Source organism: Daphnia pulicaria, chromosome 2 (genome assembly GCF_021234035.1).
Source record: "Daphnia pulicaria isolate SC F1-1A chromosome 2, SC_F0-13Bv2, whole genome shotgun sequence".
Classification (NCBI taxonomy): Eukaryota; Metazoa; Arthropoda; class Branchiopoda; order Diplostraca; family Daphniidae; genus Daphnia; species Daphnia pulicaria.
Window position 1 is genome coordinate 12,710,125 of NC_060914.1, and position 16,240 is coordinate 12,726,364.

Here is a 16,240-nt window from a genome sequence, read left to right on the forward strand (position 1 = left end):
GAAAATTAATTAGTAATTTTTCGGGGGAAGAAAAGACACAAATTGGCAGCACCGCTTCCAGTTCTGACGGAAGATCGTCTGCAGTGCAGCACAAAAATTAACAAGTGCACACGCCGGTTGTTGGATGAAAATGTCATTTAGAGGCAGAACTCTTCTGGGTAAATGTTTCAGCCATTAAATTGGTTGATTACAATAAGTATATGATAAACAAGTGTGTTCACTCAAACTTTCTTTCGTTTCTCCCAGATTCTCCTCATTCGGCGTTTGTTACCCACTGGTGTCTCATCCCTCTACACGTGTTAGAAACAAAGTAGCATAGCAAAAGAAATGTTTCATATATCTTATCGGTAAAGGAAGTAAGACATGGACTGTTTTTCAGATTTTTGAAGAGTTCCATGCTGAGGCTGCATTGAAAATTCAACCTTGAATCAAACCACTGCTGAAAAATATTGATTGCTGCAATACAATTTTGTTCCGTCACTCAGCTCAAACACAGCAATGTCAACAAAAAGTCTAATCCTTTCAAGTACAGTGTGACTGCTGGAGTTGTCCCTGCACATGAAGAAAAAAATACTGACAAAGTGATTTCAAATCGTGAGCACCAGCCACACCTACCGATGTGACTGCCAGGCACTATATTTAGCTGAAATAACAAGAATTCCATTAACAAGTCAATTGTTTGCCATTATGCAAGTGGTGATTGTTTTCACTGAACCGAGTTACTCGAATATCCGATGCAATTCAACAAAGTCAGACATGAAGAGTCCATCTCGGACGACATGAGCAACAATATGTAAAAGTAACACTTCTGCAGCTCTTGATTGTATGTATTCTTTAAGAATTGTATCAGTAATTTTTAATATTTTAACATAATTCCTTATTTCTCTTCTCAGACTCGAGAATCTTTAGATTATGATAGACGTGTGCAATTACTTGGTCATTGCAAGAAGCATCATTGTTACATTCAACTGGCAACATAAAAGACGGGGGAAACAAAACTATTGCCGTCCAGGACCTTATGACGTGGTACAGCAGTGTGGCCCCATCATATTCGAACAATTGTTTCCAGTCTGGGGTAAGACCGAATTGGAAAAAAAGCCTTTTGTCAAGAGCTTTACAATTTCAGTCAGAAGTCACATGGCCTCCACGACCCAGTTGCCAAACAAACATTGAGGTGCATACAATTCAACTACCCAGGTTTTTCAAAAAAAAATCTAATAATTCGTTGTATTTTAGATAACAACAACTCCTTTCGTACGGTCGTCACAATTGAAAAAGAAGATTTGTCGATGCAATCAAAACAAAAACGGAAATATTGAAACTGTAGACGCTGTGAAAAGGTGTGCATGACGATTTCGTGTATGAGTCTGAACTATAAACCTTTGCCGTGTTCTCTCCATCATGCATCCGCCAATTCCGTCGTGCTCGAGTCCGTGATCACATCCAACTTCAATGACAGACAACACCTGAACGTGAAAGATAAAAAGGGAAGAACTAAAAGAGGTGATGCACCAACTATGTACTGCCCATTACTGCGTCCCAAAGCATTAATCACCGAGTAATAGAAAATATTTTTATTCCCGAACTAATAATCCTTGAAACATTCTTTTTAACAGATCTGGAAACACAACAGTGAAGAATTCTATCTTCACGCTCAATAGGTGTGATGCTAATTGTCTGCAACCTTTTGCGATTTTTATCCTTTTTTTCCCATCACGTCTGGCGTATTCAACTTTACTGCGATTTGTGGGTGGATGCCTGACCGTATTTCCCCAGGCTTAAAGGTAGGGCGCATCTCTATTCTTCCTTTTTTACTATTAGGTGGCGTTGTTATAAATCGTGATGTAGTTCGGAGTACGATTATTCCTCAGCTAGGCGGTTGACCGTTTTCTCTTGCTGTTTATGTTGACTCAACCAGGGTTGATTAAAATAACTCATTTGTAGAAACGAATGCAGATCAGGTCCGATTGTGTATACCTACCAGCTTTAGCACCTCCTCGTCTTTGGCCAATTTTGATTGAATCAATGAATATGTACCAGTTTTGGATGGAATTTAAAACGTTTATTGTTTCTTAAACCCTTTAGTAGGCGAAAGAAACATGTGCAACACCATTACAATGAGAGGTGCAAGTTTTTAAAACAACACTGATTGTAACTAGAAAAAAAAACTAAAATAAGCATTTAAGCGTTTTTGTCTGTAATTAATTTTTTTTTTAAATGCCAGTTATTCTAAAACCCATTAGTTAAGTAGGATTATTGTAGGTTCCTGATGTTCGGTAACGTTGATGACTGTACTCGATTCTACTTGCAACTGCGTACGACGGCGTTTGCCTAAATTTGAAATAATAATCTCACAAAGAAAAGCCAACAGGGAAAGACTTAATCCAACTAAAAGGACAATGAATGCGCCAGTCAAATTTTTCATGTTAAGACGCGTTAGTTTGTTTCCCTTTGATTTTTTTTCACTTTGCGGTTTTCCGGTACATTGAGGAGGCATTGGGCGGAACCACGAGTCCCAATGGTCGATCAGACCAATTTGTTGCATTTCCAGTATTCTTTTTTGAATTATTATTTTGGCGCCGTTGTTTGAAGAGTTAGAATTTTAATGAGAAATAGAAGCACATTTTTAATTTATTAGCTTATTACCCTTGGGTTATAGTTTTGGTGTAGGGGCTGTTTGTTGGCAAGGCAAATGATGCTGCGATACTCAGGAATCCTTCTTTCGCCAATTGCAAATTGCATTTTCCAGTCTTTTTGAACTCTGTCCTGATTACGTCATTGAGGTAACTTTTCGCCTAGAATAATTTATAAAACGTTGTTATGCAAACACGAATTTCGTTCACACAATTAATTTAAAAAAAACTAAATGTTGGTTTACATCGACGTAAACATTTCTTGATCCTGGTGTAATCAATCCAATGCATTCGGACACAACTGGGCAAACAGATTTATCAAACGAATTTAGCCTGTCTCGTAATTTCGTGTATAGACCCGTCTCATTGGCAGTCTGTTGAAAATCAAAAGTTTTGTTCTATCGTAATTATTAATTCGATCGTTTGTATTTGAACTTACCAAAAGTAACGTATTGATGAATCCCGCTTCTCTGACAAGTAAATTGATATCAGTACTGTCGGCAATGTCGTAAACAGAATTGATTAGCGGGTGATGGATTGGTGTCACGACGTAAGTGAAGAGAGTCGACGTGTAGGCCTGAACGAAGATGAAAGCGGCCAGGGTCCACACGCCAGCGACTGTTCGAAATGGTAGCCGTTTCGATGTACAAGTTCCGCCTATTATATGCCAGAAATATTCGTCTTTCTTTTATTTGTTGTTTTCTTTAATCTCTAAAGTAATATTGAACCTTGTGATAGCAAATTCCCGAAAACGTAAAGATACTCTTTACTGAGTACGTTTACGTCACGACGACCATTTTGCAGGTTTTCACTTTCACGGGGTTTGTTTCCTAGCGGATCTAATGTGGATCGATATGCTAAGTAGCGTAACATTAAATTTAAAACCATAACAACGCAAACGATCGATACGCCAAGTCCCAGCCAAACCTTTTAAATCATTTAGTGAATGTATTTAAAAAGTTTTGTTATTAAAAAACAAATTCGATTATTCCAACCGGCCATTGAAATGGTTTGACGACGGCGTTGATGTTGGCTGATTCGTCAGCGATGGGAATGAGGAATGCAAATTGGTCGTATGCCCAAGGCAATGTATAGTCGGACATCTTAAGGCGCCGAGGTGTCAGCGCCACTTCGTGAACCAAAAAATCGCATTGCTGTGATAAACCAAACCACACAAAAATTCTATGTTTGATCACTTTCAAATTTTGTTGTGATTTTCTAGAGATTGAACTTATTATGTGAAGGAGACGTTCTATAGGTTTAAAGGGTTATTTTATTCATGCAAGTGCGTCTCTAATCAATTTTATATTCTAGAATGTTTCATTGAATAAGGAATAAACTTAACATTTTCCCACAGGTAATTGTAAAGTCCTCTTCCGTTTGGTGGTGGCTCCAGCACATTTTCACTCACCCTGACCATTTCATACCTGGAACATGAAAACGGACGTAGTTTGGTCAGTGCATTCATTCAGGAACCCATGAATTGTGGGAAATGTAAATGAATAGGAACTTCTTTTGGTTTGGTTTTTTAGTTACGTGAAATTCCAGCGTTGTGACAGGGTTTCGAGAATGACACCTCCTTTGAGCGGCCCCGTCAATCCTTTGGGATTTCCACTCCAACGTCTCTGAAATTGGAGTAAAATTGAATGCCAGGTATAATATAGAATGGAGAAAATCTTAGCAGCAATCAAGTAAAACTAATTTAAACATGTTTTACCCAGATAGTGCGAAGGTGTTTGCCATTGAGCGGATTCGATGTCGACGAGGAGCGGATGAAAATGCTGAACCAAAACAAGAAAATCAAAAAAGGTAATGCCAAATACATTGATCTTTGAGGGTAGATTAGACTAACGTCTCTAGGCACAGAGTGAACACATCCGCCGAAGCTGTGGATGCATTTATAGAGGGTAATGTTGTTCCAATTGCGGGATCGATATCTCTGAAATTGAAATGCGACCATCGTTAGCTGTCTATTCTAGCTAGATCCTTCAAATTTCGTACTGAATATTTAACCACCACAGCCTACGTGACATGATATGTTTCCTAAGTATGATGCTTCAGGGGCTATTGCTTAAAATAACATGCATATGAGTTTGGGAATTTGACCGAGATGATCTACTCATCTGTCAATCATGTGATTTCACAGAGATGTTCCATAATTTATATCTTTTTGGTAGATATTTCTCGGTACCAATGCAACTTGACATCATTCGTCGATCGATAACTACATAGATACTACGAAAGTTTTAACCTTGGCGGTTTCTGGGGGAGGACGAGGTGATGATGATTTTCGTCAGTAGAATATTGCGTGAGGATCGAGATTTTTTAGGATTTTAAACATTTCTTGTAACAACGCAAGATGGCTATAGCATGGCTTAGACTGTTTTTCAGCCTTTCCACTCTTTTTAACATGTGAGATTAATTATTTTTCTAATAGTTAGTAATTTCTCTTTTACCTGAATCTTGATAGTTGGATGACGTTGAGCTGGCGAAAGCTATACGTTCCGTCCAGTCGCCCGTGGTCCGTGGATGCTAAGGAATATGTTGGCTGTCACTAGGTGACTAAAATTATGTCCGCTAGATAGCGCATACGGCGTATTTTTCTTTTCAGAAGGTTTCTTCATAAAAATATAAAAATCCTGTCTGGATTCTTAAATGTTACTAAATGTTAATTATATGTGTGTGAATTTTGTTATTTGTGTTGTATCATGTAACCTACAATTTCTACTTGGCAATTTCATCTGATCATGTGGCTTGGAGTTGGAGCAGCTGTACATTTTGCCAAAATGTCGTCTCTATTTCCTGTGAACGTTTCGTCAAAAACACTTCAGGACTATTAAAGTAAATATGTTTAACTTTCTAACTGTGAGACTACAGATTTAGTTATTTGGTGATTATCTCTTAACTTATTTGTTGTAGGATTTTCAGTTGTTTATTGGAAAAGCTTGATAACTGTATAAACCTTTGCTACATTTATTCTGAGGGATTGCATAGCTTAAGATAACTTCCATCATTTTTAAAATGTCATTTGAGACTTTTTTCCTTGATAGTAATTAAGTTTTTATTTTTTATATTTATAGGATTAATTGGTAATGTCTGATCTGAGCTCCTTCGTTGCTGCCCAATGTGCCATGGATTTGACGTGGCCACCTGGTTAAATGCTGTTCCTCTTGCTACCTGTACTGCTGTGTGTCTCGTCACATGAAGAAACACTTCAGAACAATTGAAGTAATTATTTCAATCAACTTTCTAATTGTGTGGCTAATGATCATGACGATAGTAATTTTTTTTTGCAGCCTCCTTTTAAAATATGGAACTTCAGCCATCCTATCTAGCATTTCTGTGCGTGGAATTCTATTTTACCTTTGCTTTGAACTTCAATAGCAGTAACACCAAATGAAGTGCAGTAAGGTGACTATCTTATTCAGTTAATTCTAAAATTAAACATGTTGAGTTAGAAGTAAAACTTCAAAAGTTTTCAAGAACAAAGCTTTGCTTTCTATTTTTTAGTTTGTAACATTTTTGGATTTCACCAATAACAGTTTTTTTTTTTTCAATCATGTACTTAGTTCTGGACCGTGTTAAGGGAAACTGATTGTTCACTAGATAGGTTGATACAGTAAGATTATTTCTTTCAGAATGACTGTATTTAAATCTTAGGTGAGTCATCTAGTTTCATGTAAATATTGTTTCAACAATAGCTATCAGATAATGTTTTCAGAAAGTTTGGGTTAACTACTGAAAACCACACAAAGTAACAATTATTTGTCTTTTCAGACAACATTTCCATTGATGCTGAAGATTAATTCATTTCCTTTTGGTTATAGGTTTATTGTTTACGTTCCCGTAGTTGCCGTCCGATGTGGGACATTGTTGCACCCTATGCTGGTGAAAGATATTTTTGCATCAAGTTGCAACAACATAAAGTAACAATTATTTGTCTTTTCAGACAACATTGCCATTGATGCTGAAGATTAATTTTTTTCCTATTGGTTATAGGTTTATCGTTTACGTTCCCTTAGTTGCTGTCCAATGTAGGACGTTGTTGCAGCCTATGCTGGTGAAAGATTTTTTTGCATCAAGTTAAACTGGCTGTTCCTTTGCAGTTGCAACATTATGTCGTTGAATTGTCATTGTGTCTGCAGTTTACCGTTTATTTGTTAAAAAGGAACAAAAACAGAAATATTTGGAATTTCTTTGTCAAAAAATAATAAACATGTTTTTGGGATTGGGAAAGGAAAGTAGAGGATGTTGCGAGGGGGGATTTGAATTTAAAAAAATGTCGAGGTTTGCTGTTACAAAGTACCGTTGGTAGATAAAGAAAACACTTTATAACCTATAATCCCATAAACACACCTAACATTTCCCAAACCCCTTTTAACCTATAATCCCAAACATATATCTTCATATCATTTCCCCCCACCCCTATCCCTAGATATCAACCCTTAAACGTTTCATGTAACACTTGTAAAATGCAATATAAATGTTACATTTGACTAAAACATTTAAACCTTTGTTTCCACGTAACAGGAAACATTTAGGACGTCGTTTGGAAAAGCAGTGTCGAATTGATCGACTACGCCGGAAATGTCCTAGCCGCTTTCGGTAAATCCATGACACCTCAAGAGTTTGCACCGTACTTTGCTGAACTGTTGCCGGCTATTCTTCGCAGGGCGGTGAGTTTATTTCATTTCTTTAAGTCGACGTGGTGTACAAATGGTTACAAGCATCGAAGGCTCTAAATACGTTTTATCGTGACACAAATATTTTTGAATTCCCCAGAAAAAATCAAGGCACCGATAGCTTCGTGACGCACGCACAGCCGGCTTCACTGCTTCTTACGCTGCTACGCAACTTGTCTTACTTCACTGACGAGTTTGACCACTAATTCAGTGATCGCTTCCGTCCACTATGACACACCTGTGGTCACCCACCACCGGGACTATGTCCAGGTACCAGACAATTGACTTATTTTTTTAAATTTTACCACTAGTGAGAGTTAGTCTAAGTGCAGTTAAACACTAAAGACTAATTAGTTTGAAATGATTTTCACTTTTCTTCACAGAACAAATGTGCTTTGTGCAAAGGTACTCAATTTTCTGTTTTATAGATTCCGTTTCCCAAAATTTAAATCGATTACTTAGATTTTACCTAACTTGCCAGTCGTTAAAGATCGATACGAAAGCTAATTAACTTTAACAAACGTTTCTCTTTTTTCAGCTTCAGAGAAAACTTAACCTTTATTACCAAATGGTGCCACACTCAGTAATCGAATTCTTTTACATTCCAGCAGTAGTTGATCAAATGCCACCGTAAATTGCTGATTTCATTTGATCAACTACAGGATTAAATGCAAAAGAACAACAAGGTCCAGCCTACAGTCCATAGCTGGCCAAGAGAATTTCTGTTTTACTCCCTCGACCAACTACGGAGAGTTGACTGACGAAGGAACATTGGATGGCCAGCCTTTTAAATGAAATATGAAGGCCATCAACTTGTAAAAAAAGGGCAATCTCAAGGTTTTCAACCTGTGATAGAAAACTATTCAAGGTTAATGTAGTGATATTGGAGATTTCAAATTTTCAAGGTAAACGTAGGGAGATAATGAAATCCAGGGGGACAGCAGCTATTCATGTATTTTTTAAAATATTTTTTTCAAACTATGGATTTTGGATTTGTAATGTTGAGGTATATAATTACTGGTGATTGTTAATTATTTTTATTGGTATTCAAATGCGTGCCTTTTTGCGAAAAGTATGTTATCGATTCTTTAAATTGTCCAATTCAATCTGCCACGAGTTTAAACCGGTTTAAACTTCTAAGTTAGTTGCGTATCGTTAGTTGAACCAATAAAAGAACTTGTAAAGCTTTCCTAAAATCAGTAAAATGAATTGAAATCAGCGCTAATTGAAATCGTGTAAAGCGTTGATAACTAGTCCGTCAGATGGCTCCGTTGAGTGTTAACAGCTGATTGGTATTTTTGTCTGTCCGCCGCTGAATGATTGTCTCCGAGTCTGAAAATCGTGAGTTTTTTTATTGAATATTAAGCATCAATCATGTCGTGAACTCATTACATGAATAATTTTTTGTGTTTGTAAACATCTTAATATTCTAATTCTTAATTTTCTCGTTAATATTAGATATTTTGGCCAGGCAGCAGTAACAGAGATACTTCATGGAATAGATGTCGGACGAAGAATCATGAGCATTTTTCCCAGCCCATTAGGAGGTTAGTTAGTAATTCCGTCATCATAATAGTCAGTAGAGTTGTTTTCAGGTAATCTTAATTCCCTTCGTTCTCAAAAAAAAAACTGCAAAATTCCCAAAAGAGTAATGAGTTTTTCTTTGATTTCCTTCCCAAATGCTCAACCCCTAAGAATTGAAATAGAAAGATTATGAAAGCTCAAATATAAGAATTAAACATGTTTCAAATTTGTGAAATGAGAAATGTTAGTACCCGACTAGCATTTATCATGTATGCCCCCTTGCGATGGCAGTTTGTTCACACTGATTAACCTTCTTTTCCTATATGTGCAGATTTGATGATGACCAATTCATTGTAACAACAAGATATGCAAGCTTGTGCTGGATCTGTCATCATAGCAACAGTATCAGAATCACCAATTGGGTAATGATGTTTCTTCCCTTTTTTTCGTGTGACTTGCTAGATACGTTAAAGACACATGACTTGGGTATTACATGGGTACTTAAAATTCTCCCATTATTTAAAGATTAAAACTATCCTGCTTTCCCCTTTACAACTTTTCCTTATTTATTTACAAATTTTATTTTGATGACTAGTAGCCCTCTTGAAGTTTTAATTAGAGAAATTACCCATGTTCACCGAGTTACTATTTTTCTTGAGTGTGTGTGTTCACGAGGATTTCCCCCCTCAATCGTCCAAGAGTTCAAGTTGGTTCTCGAACATTCAGCTGTCAATTATTGAATCACGCCGTGAGAGCCGCCCCATCCATTGTTTTCACAAATTTCCCCCAGCCTCTTTGCCGGGCAGGCTTCCGTCGTGTTCGGATCTTTTGTAATAGTTTAGCAGCTTTGACCGAGTCTTTGTACGCTAACGTGTCCACAGAAAATGTCAATATTCGTGATCACTTGATCAACCATCTCGGTACCTCCAATTAGCATTTAATCATTTGATGTGGCTGCCGTTTTTGGATCGACAGGCGGTACTATTGCAGAAGACTTGGCACCTGACGACATCCCCGAATTTGACATTTGTTTTGAAAGATGACGTGGAATCGAGTGCTGAACGAAAAAGAAGGAATCGTTGCTTGAACGAAGATCTCGTCGCTATCATGGGTAAATGTTCATTTTTATTTCGAGTCGGAAATCTATTCTATCTTGGTTTTAGTTGTTGAAAACTAGTCACATTCGAAAAATAATGTCCAATTGTTTATTGCATAGTTAATTATGGTGTTGTGTTGCTGTTGGGCGTTGTATCGTTGATGTCGACCACGAGAGAAAATCTTACAAAAGGAAAGAGAAAGGGCAACAGAAGTAAATCGAGTGAGCATCTCCGACACGGCAACAGCTGCATTCTTCGTCGTATTATCAGGTCGCAATTACGGGTAAATATTCTGTATTTCTACGTGGAATTTTGTATCAATTTCTATTTCTTTCTATTAGATAATCTGTCCGTTATTTTTGAATATTTAATGTAGTCTGGTTAACTATGCTGTAAAATGCTATTGGTTGTTGTATCGTCGATGGCTGGCTGCACGGCTGGTGTACCGATGTCTCCTGGATGAGGCGGATACCAAATCGCAACACCGCCGCCTTACTACACAACAATATACGCAAAGACCAGTTACTACACCGAGGTTGCACAGTTTGGTTTACAGTTAAACCCCCAAGGATCCAGATTATTACACCACAACTTGTGCTGCTCTTCGAGCTACACCACCAAAGCGCTAGAGTACTACACCGAGGCACCTACTGAGACTACGCAACTACGTGTGCTGCCCCAACCTACGACACCGAGGCTCCAGCTTATTACACCACTAAAGCTGTCGAATACTACACAGGAACCCCCAAGTACGATAGAAATCAGTCGAGTGAGCTTCTCCGATACTTTTTCACGGCAGCCCCGAAGTTTAGAATAAACTTCGCTTCAAACAGTGGAACGGCAAAGAGTGAAGGTGAGCTCCTTATTACTGTAATTATGTGGAACATGTACTAATGACTTGTTTTTCTTCCTTGTCTGCTTTACGAACACGACGAATTCTACTGCAATCGCGTCGAATTGAATAGCAAAGGCGTAGCATTCGTTCGTGTACACCGCGTCGTTAAATTTGACATTGTCGTACCATCACCAACGACAAGTGACTATTGCCACAGGTAAACATTTTATTCCAAACGAAATTCGTTTTTAAAAGTCTCAATGATTATACCTTAATGAAATGTTGAATAAATTTGATAGTCTTCTTGCTCGATAGAATGAGTCTATTTAAACTGCTAGCAATTTATTTCTGTGAATTAGTTCTACGAATAGAATTAGTTCTAGGAATTCCTATAAAAATAGCCTTTATTTTCTTGTTAGGTGGTAAACAAAAATCTTTTCCAATCCCTGAGCGGTGCCCTTAAAAATGTCCACGATTACGTCACGCTGTCCCGCAACATCGATGGCGCTAACACATGCCGAGTCCTCTAAATGTTTAACCAATGGACAGTGTTAATGTGTTGCCCAAAACTTATGTTGAGGCTGCAATTTTGGAAGACGACGAGGTCGCATTGACCTTATACGATGGTCAAAAGGTAAACAATTATTTCAGTTCATGTTTTAGCGATTTCAATTAAAACCTAGAATTCATTTCAGCAGATTCAAACTATGTCGTCGCTGTTGTCGGTAGGGACGCAACAACGGATTTGGCTGTCGCTTCTGGTTTTGGAAATAGATTCAAATTTTGGTGGTTATCGAGTCAATACCGAGCTTGAAGCACGATCGAACGTCTGGCTGGTAAGAATCCTTGAACATTTTATTTCATATTAATTTCATTGCTTAAAACTTATTGTAACTTTTAGTGCTTAAAACTTGACCAACAATGACTGCTCTGATATTGTTGTTAGATAGTACATGAAGTTCTTGTTAAATTAGATTTTAATTATTGGGTTTGGACTTCATTTTTTATTAGGCTGGAGATGTTGCGTTCTTTCGTGATATAAAATTGGGTCGTCGTCGTATGGAATATCACCATGCTGTTGTATCAGGGCGATTGGTTGGAGAGAACAATACTGGTCACCATGTGCATTCTTCGTCGTAATATCAGTACGCAATCGGGTAAATATTCTGTTTCATGGAGTTTGTATTAATTATTTGTTTTTTATCTGTTGATGTACCATATTGAATATTGATGTTTAAATTGTTTACCGCATAGTTGATGATGGTGTTGTGCTGTTGCTGTTTGCCGTGTCGTTGGAGGCTGGGTCGATCACTGGTGTACCGATGTCTCCTGGGTATGGTGGATACCAAAGCACCACACCGCCGCCTTACTACACAACGACAACATTCGCAACAACCGGTTACTACACTGAGGCACAATTACTACACCACCAAGGCTCCAGAGTATTACACCGCAGCAAATGCTGCCCCTAGGCTCCCAAGTGCTACACCACCAAGTCACCGAAGTACTACACGTATGTTGCCCCAGCTTACTACACCGAGGTTCCCAAGTATTACCTAGTTCCTAGCTACTACACCGAGGCTCCATCTTATGACACCACCAAAGCGGCTAAATACTACACCGAGCCGCCCAAGTACTACACCAACAAGGCTCCAGAGTATTACACCACAACTTGTGCTTCCCCGAGCCACTACACCGAAGCCCCGAAGTATTACTCTGCCCCAAGCTACACAACTGCAACTGAGGCGGCCAAGTATTACGCAGCCCCGACTAACTAACAGTGGCTGTTCCTTCGTACTACGTTGAACCGGAATACTACACCGAGGCTCCAGTTTACTACACCACAACCTACGTTACACCTTCTACACACTACACCGAGGCCCATATGTACTACACTACTAAGGCACCTGAGTATGATAACACTACTTACGCTGCTCCGACCAACTACACCGAAGCTCCGAAGTATTACTCTATCCCGAGTTACTACACCATTAAGGCACCTGAATATTACACCACACCCTACGCTTCTCCCACCTATTACAGGGACTTTTCTAAATCCTAGAGTCGAATTTTGAATTTCAGTAATTATGTTCAGATTTTTCGGTCATATCTTAATAATTACTAGTCACTGGGAATTGGGGATCTTTCAAGAGAAATAATTTTTTTTTAACCTGGGTTATCATTTTGTACGACTTGTCTTGCCACCTAAAAGTCTTTAGACATTGCGACGTTTTCAGAATTTTGTTGGATCTTTCCTATTACGTATGTTGGAGGTGGCTATTTCTCTAGTCGCTCTGCATTCCGACATGTTCTAGTGTTTGGACGAACTTTATTTACAGGGCAAGATTCGAAAGAAACGTATTGTGGTGTTAACTAAAAAATTGCGATGTTAACAGTTATGTTTTTAACTTAAGTTGGGGTAAAAAAGGTGTTGTAGATCATGTTTGGTTTGTCACAGCAATTTATTTGAAAAATCTGAAGATGATCAGGCACAAAAATATACAAGTCAAATGCTAAACAATTTTTTATTACAAGTTTTGTGACATGTCAAACAAAAAACTTTAAAAGGAATTGCTTTATTGTCCCACCTCCACCCACAATTCCACCACATTTTACAATCACATACAGACACACATACACTTAAGTTAACCCGTTGGCTGCCACGCCATACAACCCGAGGTTGTTTTCGACCCGAGGTTGGACTTGCCATTGCTGACAAGTCCGTGCTGACAAGGGGGGGGACTAAGGTGGCTGTGCATTGCCTTATAACAGGCTTGCCTTGCGGCAAAGTTTGGGCTTGGCGACATTCCGACCTCGCGGCATGAAATCCACGAGGCCGACCAGCGCGGCCCGTGCAAAGGAGCTAGGGGAGAACAAAGGCGTGGCAGACAACGGGTTAACTAACACAAACGAACACACATTACAAACAACAAATGATGATCCGCGCTGACACTTTGGAGATACCGGCGACGTTATGGTGTCCATCTTCTCGAAATTTCCTCTGCATTACCTGAATAAAGAGACAACAATTCTTATTTACTGACATGCCAATGAAAGTTACATAATACAGAAAGAAACAATAATTAGGTTTTTTAGCTCAAAGATTTAAATATGCAATTTTTTAAGTTTAAATCAAGTTTGAAATGTTGAGAACTGTAAACAGAACAAAGTTCACTTGCTAGTCTTTAAAAAAAAATTCCGGAAGTACACCGGAAGTAACCACAGCGCCTCAACCATTGAGCTGTCGTCAAATTAAACCACATATTCGTGATCCCCATGAAATTTGGGGTCGATTAAGTGTGATTCAAACGAAATCCAAAATTTGGCCAAAATCGAGAATTTTCCTGAACTATAGTTCAGGAAAATTTTTGAAACCGGAAGTACGAATACGTAAAAAACAAAACATGAACTTCACCACTAATTTGACGAGGATCACGAATTTGTGGTTCTTTCGTACGTCAGATGAATATTTACTAAACTACAGACTGAAATGAGTAAACCGGAAGTAGAAATAAAAAATCAAATATCGAAAACCTAACAAGTGAGCTTTGTTGGGGGAATAGTTATCGTTAGTTATCACTAAATATTTCAACAAAATAACTGCCAATAACTGTTTAAAGAGATGTGCAAAGTAACTGAAACTGACTGTTTTGACAGCTACAAATTTGCAAAAAGCCATCTAGCGTTAGAAAAAAGAAACGTCATAGTAAAACTTTGTTTATGCGCAAGAAGGGCCTGATTTTGGAATTTTTACACAGACACAGAGTTTGACGCAACTAGATTATTAGTAGATAATCTACGAAAGTAAGTCAATTGTCCGGTACCTGGCCATAATCCCGTGGTGAGTAACTGCAGGTGTGTAACAGCAAAGGGTAGCGACCACGGAAGTGTTCCAACTCGTCGGTGAAGTAAGACAAGTTGTAGCAGCAAAAGCAGTGAAGCTAGATGAGTGTACATCGGGAAGATGAGGATGGAGCAAAACGTTGCTGGAAGTCCTTCCGTCATGGACAAAGGTCAGCACTGGCTTAAGAATCTATTGCATGCTCTGTAAAAAAAAATGTATTGCATTAATGAAAATATAACAGTTAATAAAGCATTTCAATCTTTACCTTAACTATACACTGAAAGTTTCATGATAAAAAACCGTAAAAATGGAAATCACAGCAACCAACAGCCTTACTCCTCAGGTTGAGGTAAATTTCCTGATGCTAAAGAAAGTGTCATGAAGTATTGCAGTAGCGTGGTGATATTGATGCTTACCTTTATCATATGGGTTAATGGTGATGAATTTAATAAGGCATTTGACGTGGTGTGATTGGTGTGGTAGCAGTAATGGGGAAATACCTTGTCTCCACACATTTTTTTTCCACGATACATAGGCTTCACACATGAGTTTTTGGCTTTTGACAGCATGAGGATGTAATGAATGGAAAGTGACTGAGCGCTTAAGTAAACTTGACTGCCATCATGGACTGACAGTATGCATCTAGAATTTGAAGAAAGAAGTCGGTATAATATCAATAGATAAGTATAAACTAGGTCAAGGTAAACCTACATAAGATACGAAGCTCAATTTAGTATATGAATCACGTGAATATAAGCATAAATTAGCAACAACTAGTTTCGCTCATTTCCCCTCTTTTCACGACGTAGGAACAACAAGGGCGACAGTAGCGACATCTAGTAATGAGTTTTGAATCCTAAGTTGGTTGCACAGTCACAGCTGGTCGCAGACATGACATTACACGTCGTTCGTTACTTTCATTAGTTACTTCAAATTTCAAAACAAATTGAAAAGTTAAAAAACGGAGATCGGATATTAAGTTAACTGTTTTTAAGTAATAGATCACACAATCTTTATCTAATGATTCTTACTGCATTCTTGACTTGTTTTCAGATAGTTCAGCTGTAGTTTTCATGTACCTACCTGGTGAAATAGGTGCTCGACAGCCTCGACTCGAGTGCTCGTGAAAATAGAAATAAAATGGCTAATCCAATAATGCAAGTCTGAAAGCTGTGTCTTCTGAATCTCAATGATCTCTGCTGCAAGGTTATTTTAAGAAAATTTATTTTATTAACTTTGTTCTTGAATGTTTCTAATGTTCCCGTTATCTTTTCCCTTTGAGTTTTTGTATATCTTCTAGATATGCCTTTTCCAGATCTAACTCTTTGCTGCTATCTGTTTTGCAGACAACAGTATTCAGCTACTCAAGATTTTGTGGTGATGTTGGTTGATCTGATCACCACTTACAGTTCTAATTTAGGACAATGTAGGATTGATAGATTTGAGGTATTGCTTTCTCTCACTACAATATCGTTGAAAAACTATATCTAAACATACTTTCCTTTCAGGAGAATCCCTCTCCGCTGTTATAGTTGTTTGGAAATCAACAAGAGATTGTTGGATTTGAAGATTGATAATTTGTGTAGATGTAGCTAAATGACTAGTGCATGCCCTTCTTTTCTGTG

At 38.1% G+C, this 16,240-nt stretch overlaps 3 protein-coding genes and 3 long non-coding RNA genes across 6 annotated transcripts; 3 read left to right on the plus strand and 3 right to left on the minus strand.

Moving 5' to 3' along the window:
• Positions 1 to 2,209: 2,209 nt before the first annotated feature.
• LOC124327780 (ionotropic receptor 93a-like) lies at positions 2,210 to 3,506 on the minus strand. Its single transcript, XM_046786776.1, has 5 exons — positions 3,362 to 3,506; positions 3,073 to 3,290; positions 2,879 to 3,007; positions 2,647 to 2,795; positions 2,210 to 2,555 (listed from the first exon to the last, which is right to left on the minus strand). The coding sequence occupies exons 1-5, from the start codon at positions 3,504 to 3,506 to the stop codon at positions 2,240 to 2,242; spliced, it is 957 nt and encodes a 318-aa protein (XP_046642732.1). The 3' UTR covers positions 2,210 to 2,239.
• Positions 3,507 to 3,631: 125 nt separating this feature from the next.
• On the minus strand, positions 3,632 to 5,471 carry LOC124326810. The gene is made up of 6 exons (XR_006915857.1): positions 5,090 to 5,471; positions 4,486 to 4,572; positions 4,351 to 4,414; positions 4,170 to 4,258; positions 3,979 to 4,060; positions 3,632 to 3,787 (listed from the first exon to the last, which is right to left on the minus strand). It is a non-coding gene; the product is annotated as an uncharacterized LOC124326810 (long non-coding RNA).
• Positions 5,472 to 6,272: 801 nt separating this feature from the next.
• LOC124327781 lies at positions 6,273 to 12,948 on the plus strand. Its single transcript, XM_046786777.1, has 12 exons — positions 6,273 to 6,278; positions 6,335 to 6,387; positions 6,461 to 6,559; positions 6,633 to 6,693; positions 7,175 to 7,269; positions 7,456 to 7,585; positions 8,774 to 8,910; positions 9,171 to 9,261; positions 9,815 to 9,950; positions 10,056 to 10,219; positions 10,313 to 10,471; positions 12,244 to 12,948. The coding sequence occupies exons 1-11, from the start codon at positions 6,273 to 6,275 to the stop codon at positions 10,319 to 10,321; spliced, it is 981 nt and encodes a 326-aa protein (XP_046642733.1). The 3' UTR covers positions 10,322 to 10,471; positions 12,244 to 12,948.
• Positions 10,396 to 11,298, plus strand: LOC124327782. Its single transcript, XM_046786779.1, has 4 exons — positions 10,396 to 10,471; positions 10,592 to 10,788; positions 10,867 to 10,988; positions 11,191 to 11,298. The coding sequence occupies exons 1-4, from the start codon at positions 10,396 to 10,398 to the stop codon at positions 11,195 to 11,197; spliced, it is 402 nt and encodes a 133-aa protein (XP_046642735.1). The 3' UTR covers positions 11,198 to 11,298.
• A 774-nt stretch (positions 12,949 to 13,722) lies between the features above and the next one.
• LOC124326710 lies at positions 13,723 to 15,416 on the minus strand. Its single transcript, XR_006915718.1, has 5 exons — positions 15,327 to 15,416; positions 15,032 to 15,257; positions 14,881 to 14,979; positions 14,596 to 14,816; positions 13,723 to 13,781 (listed from the first exon to the last, which is right to left on the minus strand). It is a non-coding gene; the product is annotated as an uncharacterized LOC124326710 (long non-coding RNA).
• Positions 15,417 to 15,508: 92 nt separating this feature from the next.
• Positions 15,509 to 16,240, plus strand: LOC124326745. Its single transcript, XR_006915771.1, has 4 exons — positions 15,509 to 15,609; positions 15,669 to 15,821; positions 15,898 to 16,061; positions 16,124 to 16,240. It is a non-coding gene; the product is annotated as an uncharacterized LOC124326745 (long non-coding RNA).

Bases quoted from the DNA above. Each gene is read 5' to 3' on its own strand.
- LOC124327780 (XM_046786776.1), bottom strand. From the start codon at position 3,506: ATGTTACGCTACTTAGCATATCGATCCACATTAGATCCGCTAGGAAAC. The intron at 3,291-3,361 runs GTTCAATATTAC...GGCATATAATAG, and splicing joins CGGGAATTTGCTATCACAAG to GCGGAACTTGTACATCGAAA. The intron at 3,008-3,072 runs GTAAGTTCAAAT...GATTTTCAACAG, and splicing joins TCATCAATACGTTACTTTTG to ACTGCCAATGAGACGGGTCT.
- LOC124327781 (XM_046786777.1), top strand. The intron at 6,560-6,632 runs GTAACAATTATT...TATTGGTTATAG, and splicing joins TCAAGTTGCAACAACATAAA to GTTTATCGTTTACGTTCCCT. The intron at 7,270-7,455 runs GTACTTTGCTGA...ACGCACGCACAG, and splicing joins ACACCTCAAGAGTTTGCACC to CCGGCTTCACTGCTTCTTAC.
- LOC124327782 (XM_046786779.1), top strand. From the start codon at position 10,396: ATGAGGCGGATACCAAATCGCAACACCGCCGCCTTACTACACAACAAT. The intron at 10,472-10,591 runs GTTGCACAGTTT...GCACCTACTGAG, and splicing joins AGACCAGTTACTACACCGAG to ACTACGCAACTACGTGTGCT. The intron at 10,789-10,866 runs GGTGAGCTCCTT...CTTTACGAACAC, and splicing joins GTGGAACGGCAAAGAGTGAA to GACGAATTCTACTGCAATCG.